This window comes from Gavia stellata, chromosome 7, assembly GCF_030936135.1.
Source record: "Gavia stellata isolate bGavSte3 chromosome 7, bGavSte3.hap2, whole genome shotgun sequence".
Classification (NCBI taxonomy): Eukaryota; Metazoa; Chordata; class Aves; order Gaviiformes; family Gaviidae; genus Gavia; species Gavia stellata.
Window position 1 is genome coordinate 26,553,178 of NC_082600.1, and position 22,833 is coordinate 26,576,010.

Below are 22,833 nucleotides of genomic sequence, written 5' to 3' on the forward strand. Positions count from 1 at the left end.
GCTTCCTCCGAGTCAATACAGACGTAATGTTCCAGGAGAGAGGTTAAACTAGCAGGGGATGGCTGGAGGCTGCTAGATGAAATGTAAAATGGGTATCCTGACAACTTGTGGCATCTGTTGTGAGGAAAATGATAATCTTGATGTCCTAGGCAAACAAATCCTATCAGCGTAAGCTTCTCTGATAGCCATCAGTGAAAACCACACTCTACTGTAAGATGGTCCACCTCAGAGAGGTTGCATTTCAGTAGAGGAAAGATCGACTGTTGCAGTTATCTATAAAGGCGCTAGTGAGGTGGAAGTGACTGTTCATAAGTAAATATTTTATTGTGTTTAGAATTCTTAATCTCTTTTGAGAACAAAGATTTTTTATTACAAAATACCCAAAACTTCTCCCGAGCAAGGTCCTATTTATTTTCATGTCTGAAATAAATTCTCAAATACAAACAAGTGAATAGAAAATTAAAGTGCTAAACTATTTACAGGGGATGCATGTATGAGGAGATGTCTGGTGTGCCAGTGCTCTAGGGCAGACTGAGGTGGTCCTCTCTCTCAGACTGTCCCAGGTCCCACTCAGTCACTAGTTCTGAGGACACCTCTGTGAAGAGATGGTCCCAATCCCAGCTGACATCATCCTACCAAGAGGAAAAAGACAAACGTACTGAAATGTTACTGGTGACACCCAAAGGTCTCTGAACGATGCCAAATATTCAAGATGAACAGCAAAGAGAGAAACTAAATGGCAACTGCCCCTGCCAGGGAAGTCACAGATTCAGTTGGCTAGAACAGGAATCCTAGCCAGAATGAAATGTGAATCCTTGCTACAATTTAAAGATTTTAACAGAATTATTCATGTTCCAAACTTCCATAAAGGACAGAATTTTTTATACTTGTTGATCTTAGATATTCCCAGGCAGGGCATAAAGAGAAGCCATAAAAATCTTCCACCCTTCTGCACTTCTGCTGAAGCATCTGCAGTTCTGAGCTGCAGAAATCCTTTGTTGCAAGTCCTGAGCTCCTGCCCCCCCAGTTGTATTGAGGTTGTTCTGTCCTGCTTTAACACATCCCTCTGCCCAAACCCCAAATGCTTTCTGCCTTTGTCCCTTTGCACCACCCTGCAGAACTACCTGGAGCTCACGGTGGCTACCAAAAGACAATACACAGAGCACTGTTTCTGCAGGGATCTGTGACAGTGCTAGGTCCTTCACATTTTCCTTACTAGCTCTTTCATACTGAAGGGGACCAATCATAGTGATGCCATATTCTCACACAGAGAAAGCCCTACATATCTTTAAAATAATCTGCTGGGGAAATCAGAACTCCATCCTCTTGGACAAGCTCCTCCTCATCTCTCTCCTCCACCCCACCAACAAAGGCTTACTTTCCAAGTATGATCTGAGACACATAAGAAGCTTTTGCCATGTTGGAGTTCCCACAAAAGAAAGACTCACCTCTCGTAGTTCGTGCTCTGGAGCCAAAACTTTGGTGAGAAGCTTCAGGTCAACCTCTCCATCCTATGAACACACACAGTCACAGTCTTACAGACAGTGAGAAAGTGGACACCATCATTTCACCAGGTAGGTCTTGCTAGAAATAGGCACAACATTTGCCTCATAAGGGACATAGACGTTGTCCAGGACAACAGCAGGAGCTTCATCTGAGCAGCAGATACCATACCCACACTCTTTACAGACACAAACAAGCAGGAAAGCCACACTGCAGAGAGGAACAGAGTTGAAAACAGACTGGAAGTTGTTTGGATGATAGGGCTGTGTATTTTATGCAGCTGAGTATCACTGTGGAGGATGATGGGATCCTGGAAGGAGCGGGATTCACATTGGTCACCCCATAGCAACATCCACTTACCAGAGTCTGAAATGCAGCATACTTCATAAGATCTTTGTCCAGGTCATGGTAGGTCAGCACTCGGTTCACCTGCACACTGCACCCAGAAAGGGTCAAAGAACAAGCCGGGGTAAGTGTGGAAGCACATCTGAGGAGAAGGGTTGCATGAACAGGAGTCCGGTGACACCCATCTCAAGTGTACACATCACCCATGTGGGCTGTCAAGATGGGTGTCCCCAGACAGTAGCAAATCTCATTCAGCAAATGAACATTGACAAATCTGCATGCCAGGCTGTGCACATGCATAAAAACAGGATGTGGAGTGACCACAGACTCCCTCAGAGAAGCCAGCACGCCAGAGAGAAGATCCACAGACTAGCTGCAAGGGCCAGAAAGAAAACAGGAATGTAGCGAACATTGAAACAGCCCCTGTAGGCTCTGAGAGCCCCACCATACAAGCTACAGAATAGTAGGGACCATGTGATTTCCATTTCTGAGCTGAGTCACAGCTATCAAATATAATTTCTTAAAAGGTAGCCTCCAAAGAGAAACATGAGGCAGAGGGGTAATACACTGTTGTACTATGCTTCCCTCCACAGGTGATGCAATACTATAGAATTTAATTTGTTTGTGTTTGCCCATGAAAATTACTTGTTTTTTCTACTGCAAGGAGACTATGGATACAGGAGGAACAGATGGGATTATAAAAAAAGAGAGAAAACAAAGACATGAACTCTGGTGAGAGACAAAGCAATTTTAAATTTTCTACTATAAAGTGTCATTTATTTTTGTTAACAGCTATTTAATTACAATACCTACTCCATACTTGCGAGAGAGGCATCTGTGGTCAGGAGTTAAGATATTCCACTCCTCCAAATAAGGGTCAATAGAAATCCCAGTCTGTGATCTTGGCAATAGGCCCAACAGGGGAGAGAAGACTTTCCTGATACATTTAAGATAAAACCCCCAAAACTTTCATTTTTTAAAACTTGCTGGTCTCTCTTGAGCTAACCCCGAGACTATTCTGATAACACCTTCAAAACAACAGGATTGTGCTTTGCAAATTAACTAGGCACTTGAGTAAGAAGGATATCCTGTGGAGGGCAAAGCAGCCTACAACTGTGCATAACCAAAGTGTGTGTGATAATATATGTGTACTGGAGGCATCTGAGGTTATACAGGCAACCTTAAATCAAGCAATTCCTAACTCTTGAGAGTTTGATGTTGCAACATCAAACATGCTACTCTAATGCAGTTTTTGTATATATAGAGAGAATATGCAGTAACTGCTTTCTCTGTGTAATAGGAAACAAGAAGTTTGCACTGTTCAGCTTGGAACCCCACTGCCACAATACACAGCATCGAATGCTGCTGAATGGCACTGCCACTGACATCCAGAGAGCATGAGATAAGGTGGAGTTTAATTTCACCAGCCATTTCGCACTGCTGATGAGAGCCTCAAGAACACCTGGCAGTGCTCTTACCTGGGGGGAGCTGCCACTTGCATGGCCAGATCTTCCTCCTGGACTTCCTCCAAGTCAGGGATCACAGGAATATCTGCAACAAGAGAAAGCAGCAGCAGTAAGTGTGGAGTGTTATGCTCTCTTCTCACTAGAGACAAAGGTTCCCTTGCTCCACAGATATGAAACAGCCTGTTTCTTCTTAGAGGAAAACACAAGAAAGTTATTTAGCAATGATTAAAAATATATTGTTTAATATTAAAACAAGGCAATATAGCTGTGAAGCTTGGGGTCAAAAGAAATCTTGCAAGAGAAGCAGATTTGGGCTGGGTAGGACTCCATAGCCATGGACCATGCATTTGAACGCAATCTTGAAGCTGAAAGAAGCTGGCTGCACTAAACCCCGCTGCCTACTTGCCATCATCCTAAGACTGGCAAGAATTTGCTTCTTATGAGATATGTTATCATTTGCTCAGCTCAGCCACCAGTCACCTAGACTCTGTTAGAAATGAAATGTGGGGCAGAAACTGAGAGAAGCCACGTAAAACTACATGCTAAAGGAGCTGCTGGCTGGGTCTCAGACTGTGCAGAGGCCTGTGACCTTCCTGATAGCTGAGGCAGGAAGTGTTGGTGGTCTAGCAGATACAAAGACTAGGGAAGATGCACCTCGTTGTAATGTCATAAACCTTTTTGTGATTTCCAGTGTGACCCTGGAGTGGCTGATGTCTGGGTCACTGGGTATTCCGACTACGGCAGTTCCACCTAAAAAGGACACTAGAGACAAAAGAATCGAGGAGAGGAGGAAGAACAGGTTGCACACCAAAGCCTGCTAAAGGAGCAAGGCTCTGAGAGCACTGCATGCTTTTTGATTTGACAAAGTCCTGTAAACAGTCGGAGATTGAGAGAGCAAAAATGGAGAGAGGAAGAAGTCACTGGACGTGCAAAGCAAGGACAGAGTACACCAGCACAGAGCTCCTTTAAAGATTCAACGCCACAAAGGCTCTCCAGAGACCCTGAGCCCTCAGACTGTGGAGAAGCTGGTGGTTCAGCTCTGGGAGGACGTTTCACTCACACAAGCGTGCAGATGCTGGAGCAAGCAGGCTGCTCCCGGCTCTGTCGGCAGCATGGCCATGCTACTGCTGGATGGCAGCGGGAGACTGGGCCTGGCTTTGTCCTCTTTTGCAGCCCAGCCTGAGATGAATATTCAGGAGCTGGAGAGACATTCCCACCTGTGGCGTTCAGGGCTCTGGGCAGGGTCTGCCTGAAAAGGCCCTTGCCCGGCCGCCTGTCAGAGCTTCGCAGGCTCTCAGCTGCCCTCTCCAGCTGAACGTCCACTGCGCATCCCCGTGGCTCACCGGCCTGCGGGTCGGCAGGCAGCCCTCGCCCAGCTGCGGCAGGACACGGGTCAGGCCAGGCCTTGGCGCCGTGGCCGTTCGGAGCTGGCCACACAGTGGGATTTCTCGCTAATTGGCTGCCTGGTGGAAGGCTGAGCGGGACAGGGGCTGCCATGGGAGCCTGGCCACAGCGAAAGGCAGTGACAGCTTGGCTGGCCTCCGTAGAGCTGTGCCTTCTAGCTCCTCAGCTGCCCAAGGAGCAGGTGCCTGCAGAGCAGCTCTCCTACTACAGCAAACTTCCCAAAGACGTTTAAAGGGAAACTGCATCAACAGGCCCCCAGGCTGTCCCTTAGACGGAGGAGGCATATACAAGAAATGCGTCACCAGTGTGTCACTGGGCATTTGGGGCAGATCTGTTCCCGCTCTGCTTGTAGGGACAATACACAGAAGAAGCTGCTATTCCACTGGCTCTTCTCTGCAGGGGCTCCCAGCTCTTGGTAAAACTTGTAGCAAAATACAGTTATGGGACAAAAGCATCTCCATGGACAGACAGACCTGTGGAGGCAGCTAGTAAAACGTGCTCAGTGGTAGTGTGGGAGAAAGTCCCTGTATGTAAGCAACAAATACCAAGGAGGGAACAGACTGGTGAGACTGGTCCAAGGGGAGGAATGAAGCGCTGTGCAGAGGTGCCCTGTTAGGTTCAGGCAAATGAGCATGGGAATGAGAAACAGTCTAATCTCTCCTGAACTAATTTATGCTTTTCAGCAGGAGACTGTGAATGTTGCTCAGCAAACACAACTAAATTAAGAGCTACCTGGGAACAGAGCTGCCCTTGCCCACAGAGCAGCATTCCCTGTAGCAGGAGAAGGTCAGATCCTTATCCTCTTTTGACAACAGACATGTGGAAGGTGTTTGCAGCAAACTGAATTTCTTCACTTGATGCTCATTTTGGCAGCTATTTCTGGGGTCTCCTCTTCCTGGTTCCGTTTTGCTTTTGTTGATCTCTTTTTGCACTAGAGAAAACTGTAAACTTAGGGCCCAGATCAGTGATGCCCCTTCCATTTTGCAGGTTCCCGAAGAGTCCTGGATTTGCCAGTGCTCGTTTTATCTCGTGGCCATTGAATTCCATGGACCCATTTCCCAAACCCCTTGCAGAGCACTACCTCTACCCTGTATTAGCAAAATCCAGTCAATCACGTAGAAATTCTTCCCAGAAGAAATTCAAGGCTCTGATATTTTATAGGCGCTTTGAAAATATTTCAGACAGAAGAGCTGGAAATGCTCTAGGGGCTCCTGCCAGTCCCTCCAACAAAGGCCAGCACATGCTTGTTCTTACTGCAAACTGCAGATGATTTTGTCCATTTCTAGGCAGAAGCAATGCCCTTTAGGACTGTCAGAGACTGACAGGAAACAGAACAAAAATGTCGCAAATTACAGGAAAATATCAGCTCCCCAGGCAAACTGCTATCAATGGCGAGTCAGCCCTGAAATATTTGGGTCTTTATTTCACTTATTACTCATAATTTCCTTTTCCCTCTGCCAATTCCTGTGGTGCCACCTCTCTAGAATCCCTCTCCCTTCTCTATCTGTACAGTTTGCAAAGTGTCTCAGTTCTCACTTTATCACCAAGGACCCAACCTTTCCCCTGAACTCAGTCTTCAGCTCCCTAATTGTTTTTGTTGCTCTTCTTAGGACTCACATCTTTTTTTCCAGTAAGCTCTGGTAACACAGCCAAGTCATGGCACTATGTCAACTGCAGGGGGAAGAAGCACGTGGGCTGCAAGAGCGTAGGCATATGCTTTATTTTTAATACCCCCATTAGGTGCAGTGAGGTTACTTACATATAACATTAGAAACGTGCACAAGACCATGTCCTCCCACTCTCACACCGCAGCACTCATACAGCTTTTTCACAGAATCACAGAATCATTAAGGTTGGAAAAGACCTGCAAGATCATCAAGTGCAATCATCAGCCCAACACCACCATGCCCACTAAACCATGTCCCGCAATGCCACGTCTACACATTTTTTGAACACTTTTCCAACAACAAGGTTACATTACAAACCCGCACTCAGCGTACTTTGATCTGTGTCCCACTTTTTTTTCCCTCCTGTTCAGTGTGAGGGTTTCAGATCATTTTCCATCACACTGATAAGCCTGTGGTTTTGGTGCAGAATCCTGACACATACTTTACTGTCCAGGCTCTTGTGCCTGAATTCAGTGCCCAGGTAGGTAAACTTTAGAAATGACTGCACAATGTACCTACATGCTAAGGAGCTGCCTGTGTGCAAAAGGAAACACCTTCAAAGATACCAGGTCACTGCAATGAAGTGAACAAATGGCCTGTGCATTACAAAAAGAAAGCGTTTTGCAGCTGAGAAGGGGTAACTTCAAAACCAGGAAATGAAAAGTGATTCTCTGCAGTCTAGCGCTAGGTTTTGGGGTGGGGGAAGGTTACATTACTCAGCTGCATTTTGGAGGAGAGAGGAGCTCCCATAGTCTTTAATATCAACTAATTTTAATCAAAACTGTAGGCAAATCTCAGAAGCAACATAAAAATCTTACAGCTTCAGCTGTTCTTCTCCCACTTTCCTGCAGACTTTGAAATAAGAGCAAAATGATATGATACTAATGGTAAGAAACATTAAAAGAAAAGTTGAGTTACTGGTAAAAAATATTAAAAAGGGGAACAAATCGAGTACAAACCATCTTACCAACATTGGTCTCCCAGCTGGCCTCTGAACAGTATGCTGCAAGGTACTGTTACCTATGCCACCTCCCTCAACCAGTCTCCCCCAGACAACTCCTTTGAATCTCCATTTCATACGGCAGAGAGCATTCCCATAGTGAGTGCCCCTGAAAATGACACTCACGCTCCCCCTGAGTATCCTGCTTTCATTTTAGCTGAAGGGAAGGGAGAATATGTGGACACACATGTCAGGTAATGTTTTACTATCAGAAGAAAGGAGTGTATGTAACAGAAGATGGAGGGGGGAACATAGAAACCTCAGTGCATGCAGTGACCGTAAAGAGGAATGGATGAGGCTTCTCTTTATGCCTCAAAATGACTGGGAACAGAGTAACACAAAGCCTTTCCCCATGGATTTCGAAGCCTATAAAGAAACAAGATATGGCTTTAGAAACTGCTCATGGTAGAGATGTGAAAAGCTGAGCGAGCACCAAATGCTAGATGACCAGTGCAAACTCCCCTGCATCTCCCAGATGATGGTGAGTAAGAGCGAACAAAGAATGAAACCAAAATGAGAGTATCCATGCAGAAGTTATGGTGAGGTAGGAGACAACACTACCAAATGTTGGCTGACAGGGGAGTTATAATATACTGCACCTAACAGATTGTCTGAGAACTTCTAAGTCCCAGCATGTAAGTAAAAATAGTATTTTTATTACAATAGCTGGACTGAGCTAGGTCTTACAGAAAAAGAGCTTCAAGGCTAAGTTATGGCAAGACACCAATAGCATAAGGCAGAAGTGCGTGGATGGTAGGAGGAAGAGATGGAGGGGAAAGACTGAGGGCAACCCATGCTACATGCAGATAGCCAAACAATAAGCAAGGAACAGCAGCTTTTTAAGTCATAAACAAAGGAAGGCTTTATGTGTTTGCATTAAGAGTACATGCAGTAGCCATCACCTTTTTTACCTCTTAGCAAATAACTTACTGATAGCTGAGGAAGACAACCACAGAAAGCAACAAGCAGGAGATAAAGGAACCTGCACCACCTTAATACCCAGTTGCTCCAGCAAGTTAGTGAGTTGCACTTCCCCTCCCAGGCGGGGCTGATTTTTTTAGTAGCAACACCTGCAAGCTGGGTCCCTTAAAATCCTGCAAGCTCACAGTAAGATCTGGTCCTAGCTGCAAAGAACTAAGATCTCTGTTAGATACAAGGCAGCACATAAATGGGGACAGACAGAATCTGTTCGAGGTCAGGCAATAAAGCAGTGGCAGAGCTGGATCTAGAAACCCTGTCCCAGGTCAGGCCTGCAGTTAGTCAGTGGTGTGGTTGCTGCTTTCTCCCTGAGCTGCTTTAAGAGTCTCCCGAGTCAACACCCTGACACCCAAAAAAATTACTCCATCTCATGTAGTCTGATTTGCTTCCCCCAACTGGGTGAGTTTTTCAAAGGCCAGTTCAGAATGGACACTCTTGCAGTGGCTACCGTGCTGTCCTCCCTGTCCACACACCACCATATACAGAGAACACGAAGAGGGTAGTGGCTTCTGGAGCTGGCAGTCCCCTGCCACTAAGCAGGCATAAGAATGAAACTAACTTTAGTTTAAGTTGCTTGCTCATAAAATGTAAAACTGAAATAATGACAATATCTCTGCTGCTGCAAAACTTTGTTTTACTGAATGCTGTTACCTTCTGCATCACGTTTGGGGAATTTTAAACAGGCAAATGGAAGAAGGTCTGATTGAAGATGAAGTTAAGTGAAAGAAATTGTCTCATTTAGCACATGACAGGATTCATCTGTGTTCCCAAGTCCACTGAGGTAGCATCATGGGCGTTTCATATTCATGAGCTGCTGCGACACTGTGTCCCCTCATTTACAAAGCACCGTGTTCAGCAAATTCTGTCCCTGTGGACACTCCATGCATTTCATGGTCTTGTCAGAGAGACATCAAACACTTCAGTAACCAAATACCAGAAAATGGCTTTAATTAGCGCATCTCAATGCAATAAATAATTTTTCTCTCTAAGTGGAAAAATGGAGAATTAAAAAAAAAAGAAAAGAAAAAAGTGAAAAGCAACATGCAAAAAAAAATTCTTCAAAAAACCATAAGGAACAAGGGACAGAGACAGCTTCTGCTGAACACACAAACAAGCTTGAAGCCTCTTGGAAGCTTTCTCAGGAGAGCAGCAGGCAAATGGAGAGGATAAAGAACACTTCTTTGGATGCTTGGACATTAATTTCATAGGGCTGCCTTTCCCTGACTGAAATTGCCCTACTAGTAGGCCAATATGGAACAGCGTACCTGCCTGATCAGCCAGCAGGGAGATGAAAACAGTAGAGTGAAAAGCAGGCCTTACCACAGCTACTAGGGCACTGTCTTAAAATCTGAGACAAGCAGAAGATAACCTGAGAGGCCCATGTCCCAAAGCACCCTTTTAAGAAGAGAACGATAACAGCAAAACCTGGCCAAGCTGATGGGAAAAGTCACCCAGTGAGCATGTGCCAGAGGATTCATAGGATCTAGGGGAGGTCATGCAGCAGATTTAGGACTGACCCTCCAGCCTTGCCTTAAAAGATTATGCATTTGCCTTGCATCAGACAAAATAAGTTTTTCTTCAGCCACCAAGCTCTGACAATACTGTCAGCTAGATGGATGACTGGCTGGGAGGTCGGGTGGTCCATGAGACACTCTACTTGCTTTGATAGTGTTGTACTTTCACAGACTGCTTGGCATGGCATGGCTTCCTCCTCACCTGAGAGCTTGCTGAGGGCAGGCATCAGGCATATTTGCTACTTCCCAAGGCTGCTACTGACACAAAACCTCTGCCCAGTTTCAACCCCTGGGAAGTGAGAAGAGACACAGGGCACAGAACAGCCCTGTCAGATGAGTCGCTGGGCTCAGTGCAGGGCTTCAACAGGCAGTAATCCATGGCTTGTATTGTGCAATAAGTAAGAGCAGACACTGATGGCTTTAAAGATGAGGAAGGTCTTAATGCATAGGTTTGTTCACCAGCAGCAGAAAACAGGAGAGACTGGAGGCCAGGCTCAGGACCTGGAGTCCACCATATTCTTGAGGTTATCAGCATTTAGAGTAGTAACACACCTCCTAGCCTTACCAACAGCCCCCTGACAGAGCACTATGTCTGCCCTCCTTTTCAGGAATGTCTGCTTTCCCCTTTTCAAAGGCTGTTCCCTGTTCCTTTGCAGTATTTGCCTCCTGAAACATACTCAGAAGGTGGTGGGGCAGCAGATGAGAAGGCATGAGGTGCCCAGGGAGGATCTGGTGAACTCAGAAACACAAAATCCTCCTCAACAATGCTGGAGATGAGTGATTTTGCATTAGAGCATTACTGTGGCAGGGAAAGCAGCTTCTCAGGATGCTTCTGTGGAAGTATGTTCGGGAGCAGGCGTGTCTGATTCTATTTCATCCTCTTCATGTTACACTGGAAAAACAAGACAAACTACATTTCTTTTATGCTAAATCCTTAGGTTTTTTTATTCTTTCTTATATATATTTATTAAAAAATGCCTCTTTGATCGGCAGCACCCATGACACTTCCACATCCAGCAACTCCTCAGAAGCCTCCCTCCCTCCACACAAGGCCACCGCTGCTGACAGCCAGCTGGGTTTGATCAGAGCCACTCAGAATAGGATTTTCATAAGACAGATGAGGAATCTTACTGCTGTCTCTCATATCAGATGAGAAACTGAGGGGGAGGGGGGATGAGTCCTGCGGGAACAACACTACAATCAAGGGCTATACGGTTCTCTCCCTGTCCCTCCACTGCTGCAATTTTCAAAGGAGTTTGCCTCAGGCAGTTTTAAATGATGGTGTCTCAATTCTGTAATCATCTTTCAAGAGCTTTTTCTTAAAGGGTATTTTAGGTAAACCTAGTCCGTCAACTACACTTACGGACTCAGCAATCACAGACCCAATATGACTGTGTATCTACCATATCACAGAATTTAGTGATGGAAGATGCTTACCCAGACCATCATTTTCAGCCCCCAACAAGCTGTGTGCGCTCCCTTGCAATTTAAGCTGCCCACTGCCCCTTGGCCAGTGGTCTGCTGCTTCAAATAGGACTTCAGACATAACCCTTGGGACGTATTCTCTGCTCCCCCCTGCCCACTGTGACTGTCAGGAGGGAGATTTCCTTGAACACCAGAGGCTCTAGATCACAATGCCATCAGTCACTGGAGGAGTTCAAACTGGCCTGGACCAACAGCTCAGTGGAAACCATCAGGTTGGCTGAGTCTGCCCTTCTCTAACCTTGCGCAGAGACTTGGGGTAGTGTGTTAGGGAAGCAGCCAAGGGGAGGACTGCGGTGTGCTGACAGAGCCACATACGAAGTCACAGTGCAGAATCCCAGAAACTCAGCAGCCACCGTCACTCTCTGCCCCAGGCCCCTGTCTTCAGCCCATTCACACCACTTCCAAAACACCATGTTTTTCACTCCGTCTCCATTTCACTGATGCTCAGAACTTTTCATCCATTTAACTCTCCCCAAACCACTCTACCACTGCCTCCTGAGCCTATGAAGTACCCACTGGCCATATCCCTGACTGTTCCTGCAAATTCCTCCCTCTTTTACCCCCTCATGCTCAGCCAATGTAGCTGTCCTTGCAGCTCACGGCCCCTGGAATCCACCAGCACTTAGTGTGTTCTGTAAAAACAGCAGCTCACTAGGGAAGCAATTGACAAACTTTATCAGGAATGACAGAGCCAACAATAACCCACACTGCACTCTATTCTCAGCTCTGTTTGGAGCAATTTCATCATTGGTGCATATTTGCATGCAGCTCAAGAGGTGTTTGATATTTTATGGCTGCAAATTCCAGGTGCTGGATATCCCGTGAGGGCTGTCTCCCACGTGACAGACAGACATCACTCCCCAGAAGGATGTAGGGACCATGGCATATGCCCACTTCCTCCTCAGTTGTGCACAGAGCCTGGACTCCCATCCTGTTCAAATGCAAAGGAGCTGCTGGCACATGCCAGAAGGGTAAGAAGTCCTGCTAGAGGTTTGACATTGTATAGAGAGGTATAATCGTCAGCTCTGCTGCCTTGAGGAGTCTTCCCAGCACGCAGGAAGGGGGTTTGCCTTGAGGGCACAGATCTAGTGACTGTCTCCTGGCAGCTTTCCTCACCTGCGGGTCAGGTTTGGGTTGTCTGTGTAGCACAGTCAGGCTTTCGTTTCAATCAGCTGTCTCATTCGCACACACTATCTGCTTTAAAATAACAAGCCGTTGTTCCTGCAGACAGAGAATCACACATAACATCCCAATCCTCCAAGAAAAGCCCTGTTCTAGGAGCTATGCATCCCAAGGGTAACAGAGAGAAGGGGGGAAGGGAACTCTGAAGACGGGGCAACAGTCTATGGGAGAAGAATAGCTGGGAGAGAGATGACAACCTTAGCTAACAAGCCCCCACAGAGTGCTGAGGAGAAAAATCCAAGGGCAATGTAGTGAGGAGACAGGCACCTAGGGGAGCGCAATTCAGCAGTGCAGCACTGGTGGACAAGAAAGGAACAACTTTCAGCCAAAAGGACAAAGCAGTTTGCTGAGGGGGGGTGGGGGGAGAATGCCAGCATTTCTCACCCCAACAGGAAACAGCCCTTTGTAGCTACATGCCAGAAGGAGACATACAAGCAGAGTAAAGCCAAATGAAATACCCAAGCAAAGTCGAAGCAGAGACTCTACTGCCTTGCTGGAGAAAGGAGCAAAGGGAGGGGAAAGCCCTTCAACGTGAACTTGGTTGTCCTGTCTTCCCTCCCACCTCATGACAAAGAATAGTCTGCCCTTGGGAGAAGCTCTTGGCTGCTACAGAAAAGGAAGCAGTGCTCCGCAGAGAGCACTTTTTAAATTCCACTGATAGTCTCACATCTCCCGTCTCATGCAGTTTCCCTGCCATACAGAGCTCACTCACTGCTGCCCATTTCCCCTGTTGACATGGACGGAAAATTGAGCAATTACCCTTAAACTCCTCTCTCTCAGATTGCCCAAATTGCTACATACACAGATTAAGCCCCCAATTGCCCCTGGCCAAAAGTGACTCAACTAGGCCTGTCCTTTAGGAATTAAACACCTTTGTGTTCCTTGTGAAGGTTTATTATTCCTCAAGTTGTGATGCATTAAATCCTGCTACAGCAGGTTTCCCACCATGCAGAGGAGCTGGGCCCCCCCATGACAAGGTTCAGCTGGACACACATCCACCTAGCAAAGGTATGTTATCCATTTGCTATGCCTGTGTACTAGCATGTACCAGTGTGTGTTCAGGAGGCTGGGCACTAAGCTCACAGCAGTTGCTGTAGGAAACCCCAATATCCATCAACTAGACACTCCAGAGCTATTTCTGAAGAGACACCACACTGTTTTGAAACAGTCTTTCCAGCCTGGAGTTTTACAGGAGCAAATGGTGCTTTTAGTCAAACACATGTCTTTGCTTTCCTATAACTCAAAACTGGCTCCTCTTTAAAGTGGCTCTCTTGTCCTGGACTAGCCTCTATGAAGAAGAAATATGGATTAGAGAAAATGAATTCTGAGCACGACTGAAGCCAATGTACTTCACTGCTAGTATTTCAACAGTTTGTATTGCGCAGTATGGATGACTTGCACCTTCTGGGTTTCCCTGTGCAACTGTAAGGAATGGCTGAAATTGCATAGTTCCATGCATGTCCCTGTCTGGTCCACCCACTGATAATCTCCCATGTTACTTCAGTCTTTCTACACAGCCTGAGAAGCAACTGTCCTTCTCTCCCAAAACTCCCATGGAGATGAGGAATCAGATGCTATTTCATCCACAAGGTGAAAGGCCAGGAGCAGTGAGAGAATTCTACTTTTATTTCTGAAACTACAAGGCATAACAAGCCCAAAAGTCTCCACTTGGCTGTACAACCTTGCCTCCATTCTCCACATGCTAAACTGGGCTCTCTCCAGGCCCTGTGCTTTTTTAACACTTTCTCCAATGGACTCCAAAGTCTGAGCCTTTGGGTGTTAGTGCTGTATAAGTGATCATAACTGAGCACATTTCAAATACACAAGAATACCTTTTTAAGGGCATATAGTTTTGTCCTTCATTCTTCTAATGAAAAGGTTGGATGGGGGACAAACAATGTTAATGGAATGGTACAGCTCAGCTTTCTAATAGGTTAAAGGAAGGCGATCCAAATGTATTGGTTGACAGCAGCAATCATTAGCAACTGCGCCTGTTCATATTAAGGTATACAAGCTAACATATTATGCAGCACAAAATAACCGTGACCCATCCTTGGGGATCCATACGCCAATGTCTTGATTTTTGTATGTTTAGAATCTGAGCTTTACTGTTACAGTTAAGGACAGAAGCCCAAGTGCAGTTCTGTGTGAAGGGGAGGCTGATATGACTCAACTTACTGCACAGCCACAGCATGCTACTCCCTGCCTTCTACAGTGGGCAGTTATTTGTATCTCTCTTCTTATTCAAAAAAGTAATTTTGTTCAGGTTCCGGAGTTTGTTTATACGTCACTTTTCTCCACTGCAATTGCTGAGCCCACATGGAAAACTCCTCTCCCAGAATAGCTTGCTTAATCTCCCTGTAGAAGTAGGACCACAAGCATGCAATGCACTGATCCATTTAGAGATTTTCAATATGCAAATTAGATCCACAACCCAGTGTATTTGACTGTAGCAGAAACTGCCTGGGTAGGAACTATAATCAGATTAGTGGGATCTTTCTTCAAACACATAGATTTAATCCAAAACTGAACTCTGGTATGCAAACAATCCAAATTCAACTGTTAATCGTAGGTTAGGCACAGATAAATAAGGCAAGTGTATTAGGACTTGCCATGTCTTCATACCATGTGCTGCATCAATTCTATTCTGTATTTATTACCCAAGGTCTTGGAGCACTAAAAGTCACATGCTGCAAACATGTGGCAAGCATTTTTATGCCTGGTTATCAAAGACAGTTGTTAATACTCTGAATAGAAGACCAAGGTTCAACAAAAAGGACAGCAAGTATGCAAACAGTCAAAGAGCTGTTCCGAACAGACTATCAGCCTCAGTGACATATGCTGAAATTTAAGAAGCCCATGAAACTTCCCAGGGGGAAAATTAAGTCTATTCTGAAGATGCCAATGCTATAAAGGTGCCACTTCTGGCAGTCCTATGTCGCAATGCTTAATCTGTCTGGAAGACCCAAATAAGTTTTCATGTAATCTCATTAACCATACTGATGTCTGATCCTTTGCAACTCCTGATAATTCTTCTGATGCTTGGTGATATTTTACAGATGCAACTTTTTATACACTGTATAAAATTCCTAGCCCTTGAAAACTGAGGTAGCTCCTAGACTTAATTTATTTCTATGCTCCACACAGTTCTCTAGTGTTCGTCTCAAAATTCATATTGTGGATTTTTCCTGAGATTTCTCTTGGCTCATGCAGTCCTAGAAGAGCAGGTGATATGCACTATAAAGAAAACTAGTGCTAAGTCAGGAGTCCAGTAGATTTCACAGCAGCCTGTACAGGGATGGGATGGGATGGGATTACCCACTGGTGCCTATGTTTAGCTTATGATCTATGATCTTGGGTTAGGGCAAGCAGATTTTTTAAATTAAGAATTCCCTCATGACAGACACCCCAAGAGAGTGGTGCAGGCACTCATCCTGATGGGAACAAGACAAGGATGTTACCTTAAAACATAAGAGAGGCTTTAAGTAGAGCATACTATCACCTAAACTAGGAGACAGCAGTCATTTCTTCCCTGCTCTTAACCTTTTCTTGCTCTTTTAGTTCTCTTTTTGCCCCACTCCACTATACTCCATGTGGAGGTAATCACAGAGAAAAGCATGTCCTTGACACTTTCCTTCTTCCCATTCTGTGTTAATGAAGAGCCAGAGTTACACCACAGGTTCACTTCCTCATCCTCCCCTCCATCTTCTTTGCTCTCTCTCTCTCTCATTCAGCAGCTGGGGAGACATAAGCAGCTCCCGCATTTGTTTACCCCCAGGGTGATTCATTTCCTCGCAATTTCTTACAAGATGCCTCTGCTCACTTTACTGGAGAACCCCCAGACATGCAAGAAGGCAGTTCTTGCAGTCAAGTAGGTGATACCTTACCTCCTCCATCATCTGATGCCTCCAGGCTCTGCTGTCTGAGACGATGGCTGCAGCAAAACACAAGGAAGAAAGAATTTAAATTGCAAGCCCAGAAAAGCATCTTGTGTCTCCTTCCTCCCCACAAGCCTCATGGCCTGTCAAGGGAAGAGTTCCCAGGTACGCTTAGCCTGCAGACTGACCTTCTTCCATACCCCTCATTGCTGGACTCGGCAGAAATCTCTGCTTAGAGTGCTTAAGCAAGATGCCTTGTACCTGTGACAAACCCCTAGGCTGCAGACAGTAGGGCCTGGGGTGGGTCTGGGAGGAAAGCTGATGCTTTCTACTTTTCCTTCTTTCTGTTGTATGGGAGTGACAGAGACACTACTTACTTCATATCCAGGCAACTATAGAGTGACCAGCCCTGCCCCATCCTGGGACACATGATGTAAATTCAAGCCAGGCTCTACACCCTTCCCAAGCTCCAGATCTTGGTGTACTGGTGCTTAGAGTCGCATGTCCCTTCTCCATGAGATCAGATGTAAAAGTTGTGGAAGAAGTCTCAGTAACAATGGGAACTTACTCTTCTACTTCTTCTGCATGCTTTCTTCCTGACCTGCAAGATAAGGAAAGGCTTATGCTTAGAAAAGGCTAGAGAAAATTTAAAAACTGCACCTTTCCCTATATCACTGTTACTGTGCAAAACAGTTCCTATACCAGGTCCAATATAACACAATCACACCTTTAAAGAGTTCTGAGTGACCATTAAACCAGTGTATCAAAAAGTCCCTGAGTGCATCAGATTGAAGCAAAACCATTTGGGTCAAAAAAGACAGCCATGCCCAGATACTTTTTCATCTCCTCTGCTATCAGCTGCAGGTAAAGCTTGCCTTACCTGAGTAGAGAGGTCAGCACATTAAGGAATGAAGAAGATGCTATACATTGTCTATCTATCCCTGAGACATCAAGAGGTCCTTCCTCCCGCTGGTCATGCATAAAGATTATCTGGTTGCCTTTGTATGTTAGGAGCCCCACCTGAGCTGGCCAAGTTCAGATCAGACATGCTGTTGCTGCAGTAAATCAGGGTTGATCTGGCTGAGGTAACAGGAGTTCATAATAATAACGGGGGATGGGGGGGAGAGGGGGGCGGGGAGGCACTGGCAAATGGCAGCTCCCTTGCTCTCCACCCCAGCAAGTCCAGAAGTAATTCAGTCCCGATTAGGGACGCTTGTTCAATATTCAAAATGTAAAACATGGAGGTTGCTGAACCAGCACTTTGAAAAGTTAATTAAATGCCAGGTTTCTTTTTAGCAGATACTCCATCACTCGCTGATTGCTTTGGCCATTTTGCAGAGTGAAGTTTCATCTCTATGCATTGGGAATAAATATTCTCCCCTCCCTTGAAGTCAGGGTGCTATGACAAAGAATACATGGGTCTCTCCCCTACCACACGCGCTGTCCCAGGACACACCAAGATGTAAGAGAAGTTGCTTCATTACCTTGCACTGCTCCTTTCAAAGCACTTCCATGAGATGGGACTTGCCTCTCCTCATCTGCTCTCTGTTCTAGCAGGTTATGGTCCTTATCTAGCTCTCCTGTGAACAATCTACTCTTCTAAGAGCAAGGAGCAGGGCACAGAGGATGTCTAGCTATGAGAAGAAGGCCCCTTGTCTCCACTGCTCTCCCTGGAGCTTGCAGTCTGTGAGAAGCTAAAGATTACACTGAATCAGTGATCTGAGCCCAGTAATATCCACTGCTATAATCAGAACTTCAGCTGTGTAGGTGACATCTGCATTTGGGCTTTCAGCTATATCTGCACACTTCTGTTCATCAGAAGAGGCAGAACTGCAATGGAGTTGGGGAATTTAGGAAAGAGATCTTCCAGTGAGGAGTAATTGTCCAGCTCCATCCTTCCGCCTAGTGGTAGTGCAAAGCACCTTTTGTGAACCCCCTGATACTATGGAGAAAGAAAGGGATGGCTTCAGAGAGCCCACCGCCAGCTCTCACTGGAGTTTAAAATCTGAGAAGACAGAGATAGAAAGATGATGCAAGATTTATCCTATTTTTGTCCCTCCCTTCTGCCATCACAGAACTGCTTCCCACACCCTGTCTTCAGAGCCTTGCCCTCACTGAGCTGAAACATCCCAAATGATGGCTTTGCACAGCCTTGCACAGTGAGATGATTCCTGGAGGTTCAATCTAACCTCTTCTTAGCATGATCCTGTTACTCTTGATAATTGTCCAGCCCCAAATAACACTCTATTCCTCAGTACTCACACTCTTTATATCTTTGCTCATCTCCTGTCCCCAGGCAGGAGTGAAACACTCCACATGTTTATACTTCCCAGGAGAGGGTCACTCCTGCTATCCCTGTAAGCAATTTCTGTTTCTTTTTCCTTAGCTCCCTGTCATGTCAGGTGTCCCACAGGGAAGGCAGTCATATGTTAGTCCTAGAGGCAGAGACTACTTCACTCATGTTCTGAGACTTAAAGCTTTCTCAACTTTTGCTTGTTATGTTAGGAAAGGACTTAGGGCAATAAGCAAATACCTCATTGTAAAATAGCTGCACTATATTGGGAAAAATAGCAATTTGGGGAACAAATTCATAAACTGGGAGGGGAGAATAGTACTGACCCCTTTAATTGCAGAGCCCAGGTGTTAGAACACTCTCCTGTCAAACAAGATAGTTCCCTCCTCTCTCTAGGGCAAGCTAAAGCCCCACAGTCAGCCCCCCCAGGAGAACACCCTAGTCCCTATGCTACAGGGTCCAAAGGTGCGAGTGGGTGATGCCAGTCGCCCATGCTGACAGTCCTGTGGTTTATACAGAGCATTTAAATACCAACAGCACTAGAGCAGGAGCTAGAAATGACTGTTCTTCTGTTTAGGTGAGACATCTGCTTTCAGTCACCTGTACTAGATATGTTTGGTAATATATGATTTGGAATAGCATTATTTGATGAAACAAACTGGCATTTCAAACCAGCTGATAAGCTTACAGGTAGAGAACTATCCCAGAAATATAGTATGAAACTTCTGGAGCACAGGAAGGAATTGTGTGTTTTACACTCTCTGTGGCCTTAATGATTGAGCTATTAGGTAAAGAAGATACCAACCAGCCTACTATTTCCTTTCTTTTTTTTTATAAGGCTTCCTTTCATTTAGCTTGACACCAAATTACTTTTTCATTCCTTGTTTCAGACAGGAAAAAATTTTCACAAAATATTTTTGGTTTGTTCCTGACTAATCTTTTGCTTTTTTTGCCCAATTGCATTACCTAAATTTACCTAACAAAATGACGCTGAGAGAAAAGACAAGCTTTGCCTTGTGTCCTAAGGTTAAAATCCTTCAAGGCAGTAAGGGAATTCATTAACAGATCCTCAAAAGGTGCCCTACCTCTAATCCTGTCCATTCCATAAGCTTAGCCAAGGGCTAAGCTATACATGGAGATACTATTCCTGCAGAACCAGTCATCTGCTTGTCCCTTTGCTCTCCAGGTGCTATGGGAAGCCCCGCAGGCATTCTCCATGAAGTTATCACATTGCTCTAAGCATCGTGGAGTAGCTGTTCCTGAGAACTGGCTCAGCTTATCAATGCCAATTGCAACATGTTGACACCAACATTTCATCCTTTAGGAATATTAGGCCTGGGTACACAGCATCCTCTTCATTCACCACATGGGCACAGCTTTCTAGTGGTGAGTGAAAGGAGACATGGAAGAAACCAGACTGCAAACTCAAGTCAGCATAGGCATATTTCCTACTCTTCTCTTCTGATCTCAGCAACAAGAAGTGCACTGCCCTCATTTGTTTGCTCCAGCAGGAGGCACAGCCCAGGGAGGGTAGCAACAAGTGCCGACAAAATGAGCAATTGTGTATGAACTATAGATACACCCACTCGAGTAAGAGCAAACAAAACAATACAATCCTGGGAGCAGTGCTCAGAAAGGCATTCAGTCTGCTGTATTATACACCAACCACCACCAGTTTTTGTGAGACAGCGATACTTCTGTTTCTTTCGTTTCTTCTGATAAGGCCGTTTCATCTGGAGGGCCAAAGAACAGGGACCAACCCCATCACCCGGACAGCTCCATTTAAACTCCCTTTCACTGCAAGGCTGGCTGTGCTCCCAAACATAACCAAAATCCTGTAATATTCCCTCCGGCTTTGGCCAGCTGCTGACCCCCTCTCTATTTCAGGGTGTTGAATAGCTGAGAAACTGGGCGGAAGACCCCAGCAGCCCCCATGTAACCCCATGTTATGTAACTCCTAGTACAGAATTCTGATTTCTCTCCTAGCTGTGTCCTGGAGCAGAGGATATAGATCTGATCTCGCTCTTGAGTGCTGTCTTTGCTCAGTTCTGGCCAGCAGGAATCCTTCCTCCACATTAATGAGAGGGGGTTAAACCTTAAAACCGAGGCTTTCCACCCCCACACCCCTAATGTACAGCTGAGCTGCCTAGGAGCTGCCTGCAACTTCTGTGCTGAAGGGTGAAAGGCAGTTCTAATGTAGACATCATCTCTCTTAAACTATTTCTTCCTCATTTAATGGACTACCACGAAGATCTAAATGGAGATAAAGTAGCAGGGCTCCGAGAACAGCCAGGATGCTATCTTTATGCAGCATGACAATGTGCAGTGGTTAATTAGACACCATTAACCTATTTTAGCAGGGGACATAACTGGGATGAATGGGGGGAAATGTCCTTGAAATCTTTTAATGTCCACAGCTCATGAGAGCTCTAGACACATCGGCACCTGAGCCTGCCCTGAGCCACAGCCAGGTGCCAGGAGGCCAGTGTGCGAGATCCAAGGCTTTCTTCTGCGTGCCCAGCGAGGTGTGAGGGCGGGCAACACAGCCAAGGAAAAGGGAAGCACTTATGGTGGCTTGTTGAAACGAACACGGAGGCGGCTGGACAGGAATGCCCGGTCTAGCGTGGCGGGGGCGGCAGCCGAGGAAGAGAGAGGGCTGTGAGCGCGGGCAGCCCCCTCGCCCGGCCCGGTTGCCCTCTGCTCGGGCGGGCAGCTCTCCGCTGGGGGCCGCTTTGCTCTCCCCGGCCCCCCGCGCCTTCGGCGCAGCGCCCTCCCCGCTCCGCCCCGACGCCGAGGGGTCAGTGCCGCCGAGCCGGCGCTGCCCCGGGCCGCGGGGTGAGCCCTGAGGCGGCCGCGCTCCCCGGGGACCGCCCGCCAGCGCCGCAGCATTGCCGGGCCGCGGCCGCCCTCTGCCGGGCCCCGGCGGCGTGGCGGCCGGCCCGGGCTCCCCGCGGAGGCTGCGGGTGCCCGGGCCGGTTCGCCGGGACGCTGCCAAGCGAGGAGGGAGGCGAGCACTGGGGCTTCGATGTGACCGTTTGCAAGCGGCCACACTTGCAGTCTACAGGGGTTGCGGGCTGTCCCCGGGAGGATGGGCACGCACCGCGGGAGCGGTGGGGCCGCAAGTCGAGAGCGAAGGGTGTTTTCGGTATTTTACAGGGCCCTGGCAGCGGGGGGAGAATTTCATCTGCCTGCGTGTTAGCGTACTTCCTGGCATGTCTCAACCGCTCCTCTTTATGAATCACGCCGAACCAGAAAGCTGCTCCAAGCTGCCCTCTTACTAAAAGAGTGAAATGGAAAAAAAGGGAACGTCCTGCTGTTCAGAGATACATTTTGTTTTGAGAGAGCCAGGTAATGAAAGGGAGAGCAGAGAGGTCAGGTGTGTGTACAGGAAGCTAGTCACTGGCCAGCGTTCCGCCTCTGCGCTTCCATCCAAAACCATACCCACCCCAACACGGAAAGCTTGGCTCAGCCCACAGGGAGACATGAAGCCTTTTGCCTCTAGGGCACAGACTGTAATTCAGGTCTAGGCCTAAGGGAGGAGAGGAAAAAAAAGATAAAAAAGGACATTGCACTCTCTTGCTCAAGTATTTTTTTAGTGCCCATCACCACAGTGAGTAGGCAGTGAGCTATGAGTTGCAGCATGTTCAATAGCCTAAGGCACAACTAAGTTACACATCCACTATGACACCCAAGTGCTAACTGATCAGTTCTCCCAGCTCTCCAAGCGTGGGTCTTGGTCACTGCTTGTTTGCCGAGGCACAGGGAGAGAAAAACACTCATCAAAGCTGTATGTAAACTAGAACTGCAGCTCGTGCTGGAAAGCACTACCACAAGGCATCTTCTCAGCTGTTCCACTGCACCTTCCTTAGGGCTCTGATCAGTTGTTTTAGGTTTTCACCCCCTCTCCCTGGACTGCGGCAGCCTGGAAAAGCCAGATTTGTCTTGATTAAATCAGGGAGTTCAATCTTCACATCTAAAATCAAGACAAGTTTTGCCATTGATTTCAGCTGAGCAAGGACTACTGTAAGCCTTTATTTCTGTCATAGGATACCACCTCACAGCCATCCACTTCCAAGCCCTGGGGCACATGGCTATCTATACCTCCACAACGGGGTTTT

General features: G+C 46.6%; 1 protein-coding gene across 3 annotated transcripts in view; it reads right to left on the bottom strand.

Annotated features, from left to right (window-relative positions):
* Positions 1-248: 248 nt before the first annotated feature.
* IFT43 (intraflagellar transport 43) overlaps positions 249-22,833 on the bottom strand; it is a 46,338-nt gene continuing 23,753 nt past the window's right edge. For all 3 annotated transcript variants that reach the window (XM_059819808.1, XM_059819807.1, XM_059819809.1), the window contains 6 exons: positions 16,991-17,023; positions 16,432-16,478; positions 3,327-3,399; positions 1,864-1,939; positions 1,449-1,511; positions 249-632 (listed from right to left, as the gene is read on the bottom strand). In XM_059819808.1, the coding sequence (XP_059675791.1) occupies positions 522-632; positions 1,449-1,511; positions 1,864-1,939; positions 3,327-3,399; positions 16,432-16,478; positions 16,991-17,023 (403 nt within the window). In that variant the 3' untranslated portion in view covers positions 249-521. The remainder of the gene's footprint in view (positions 633-1,448; positions 1,512-1,863; positions 1,940-3,326; positions 3,400-16,431; positions 16,479-16,990; positions 17,024-22,833) is intronic.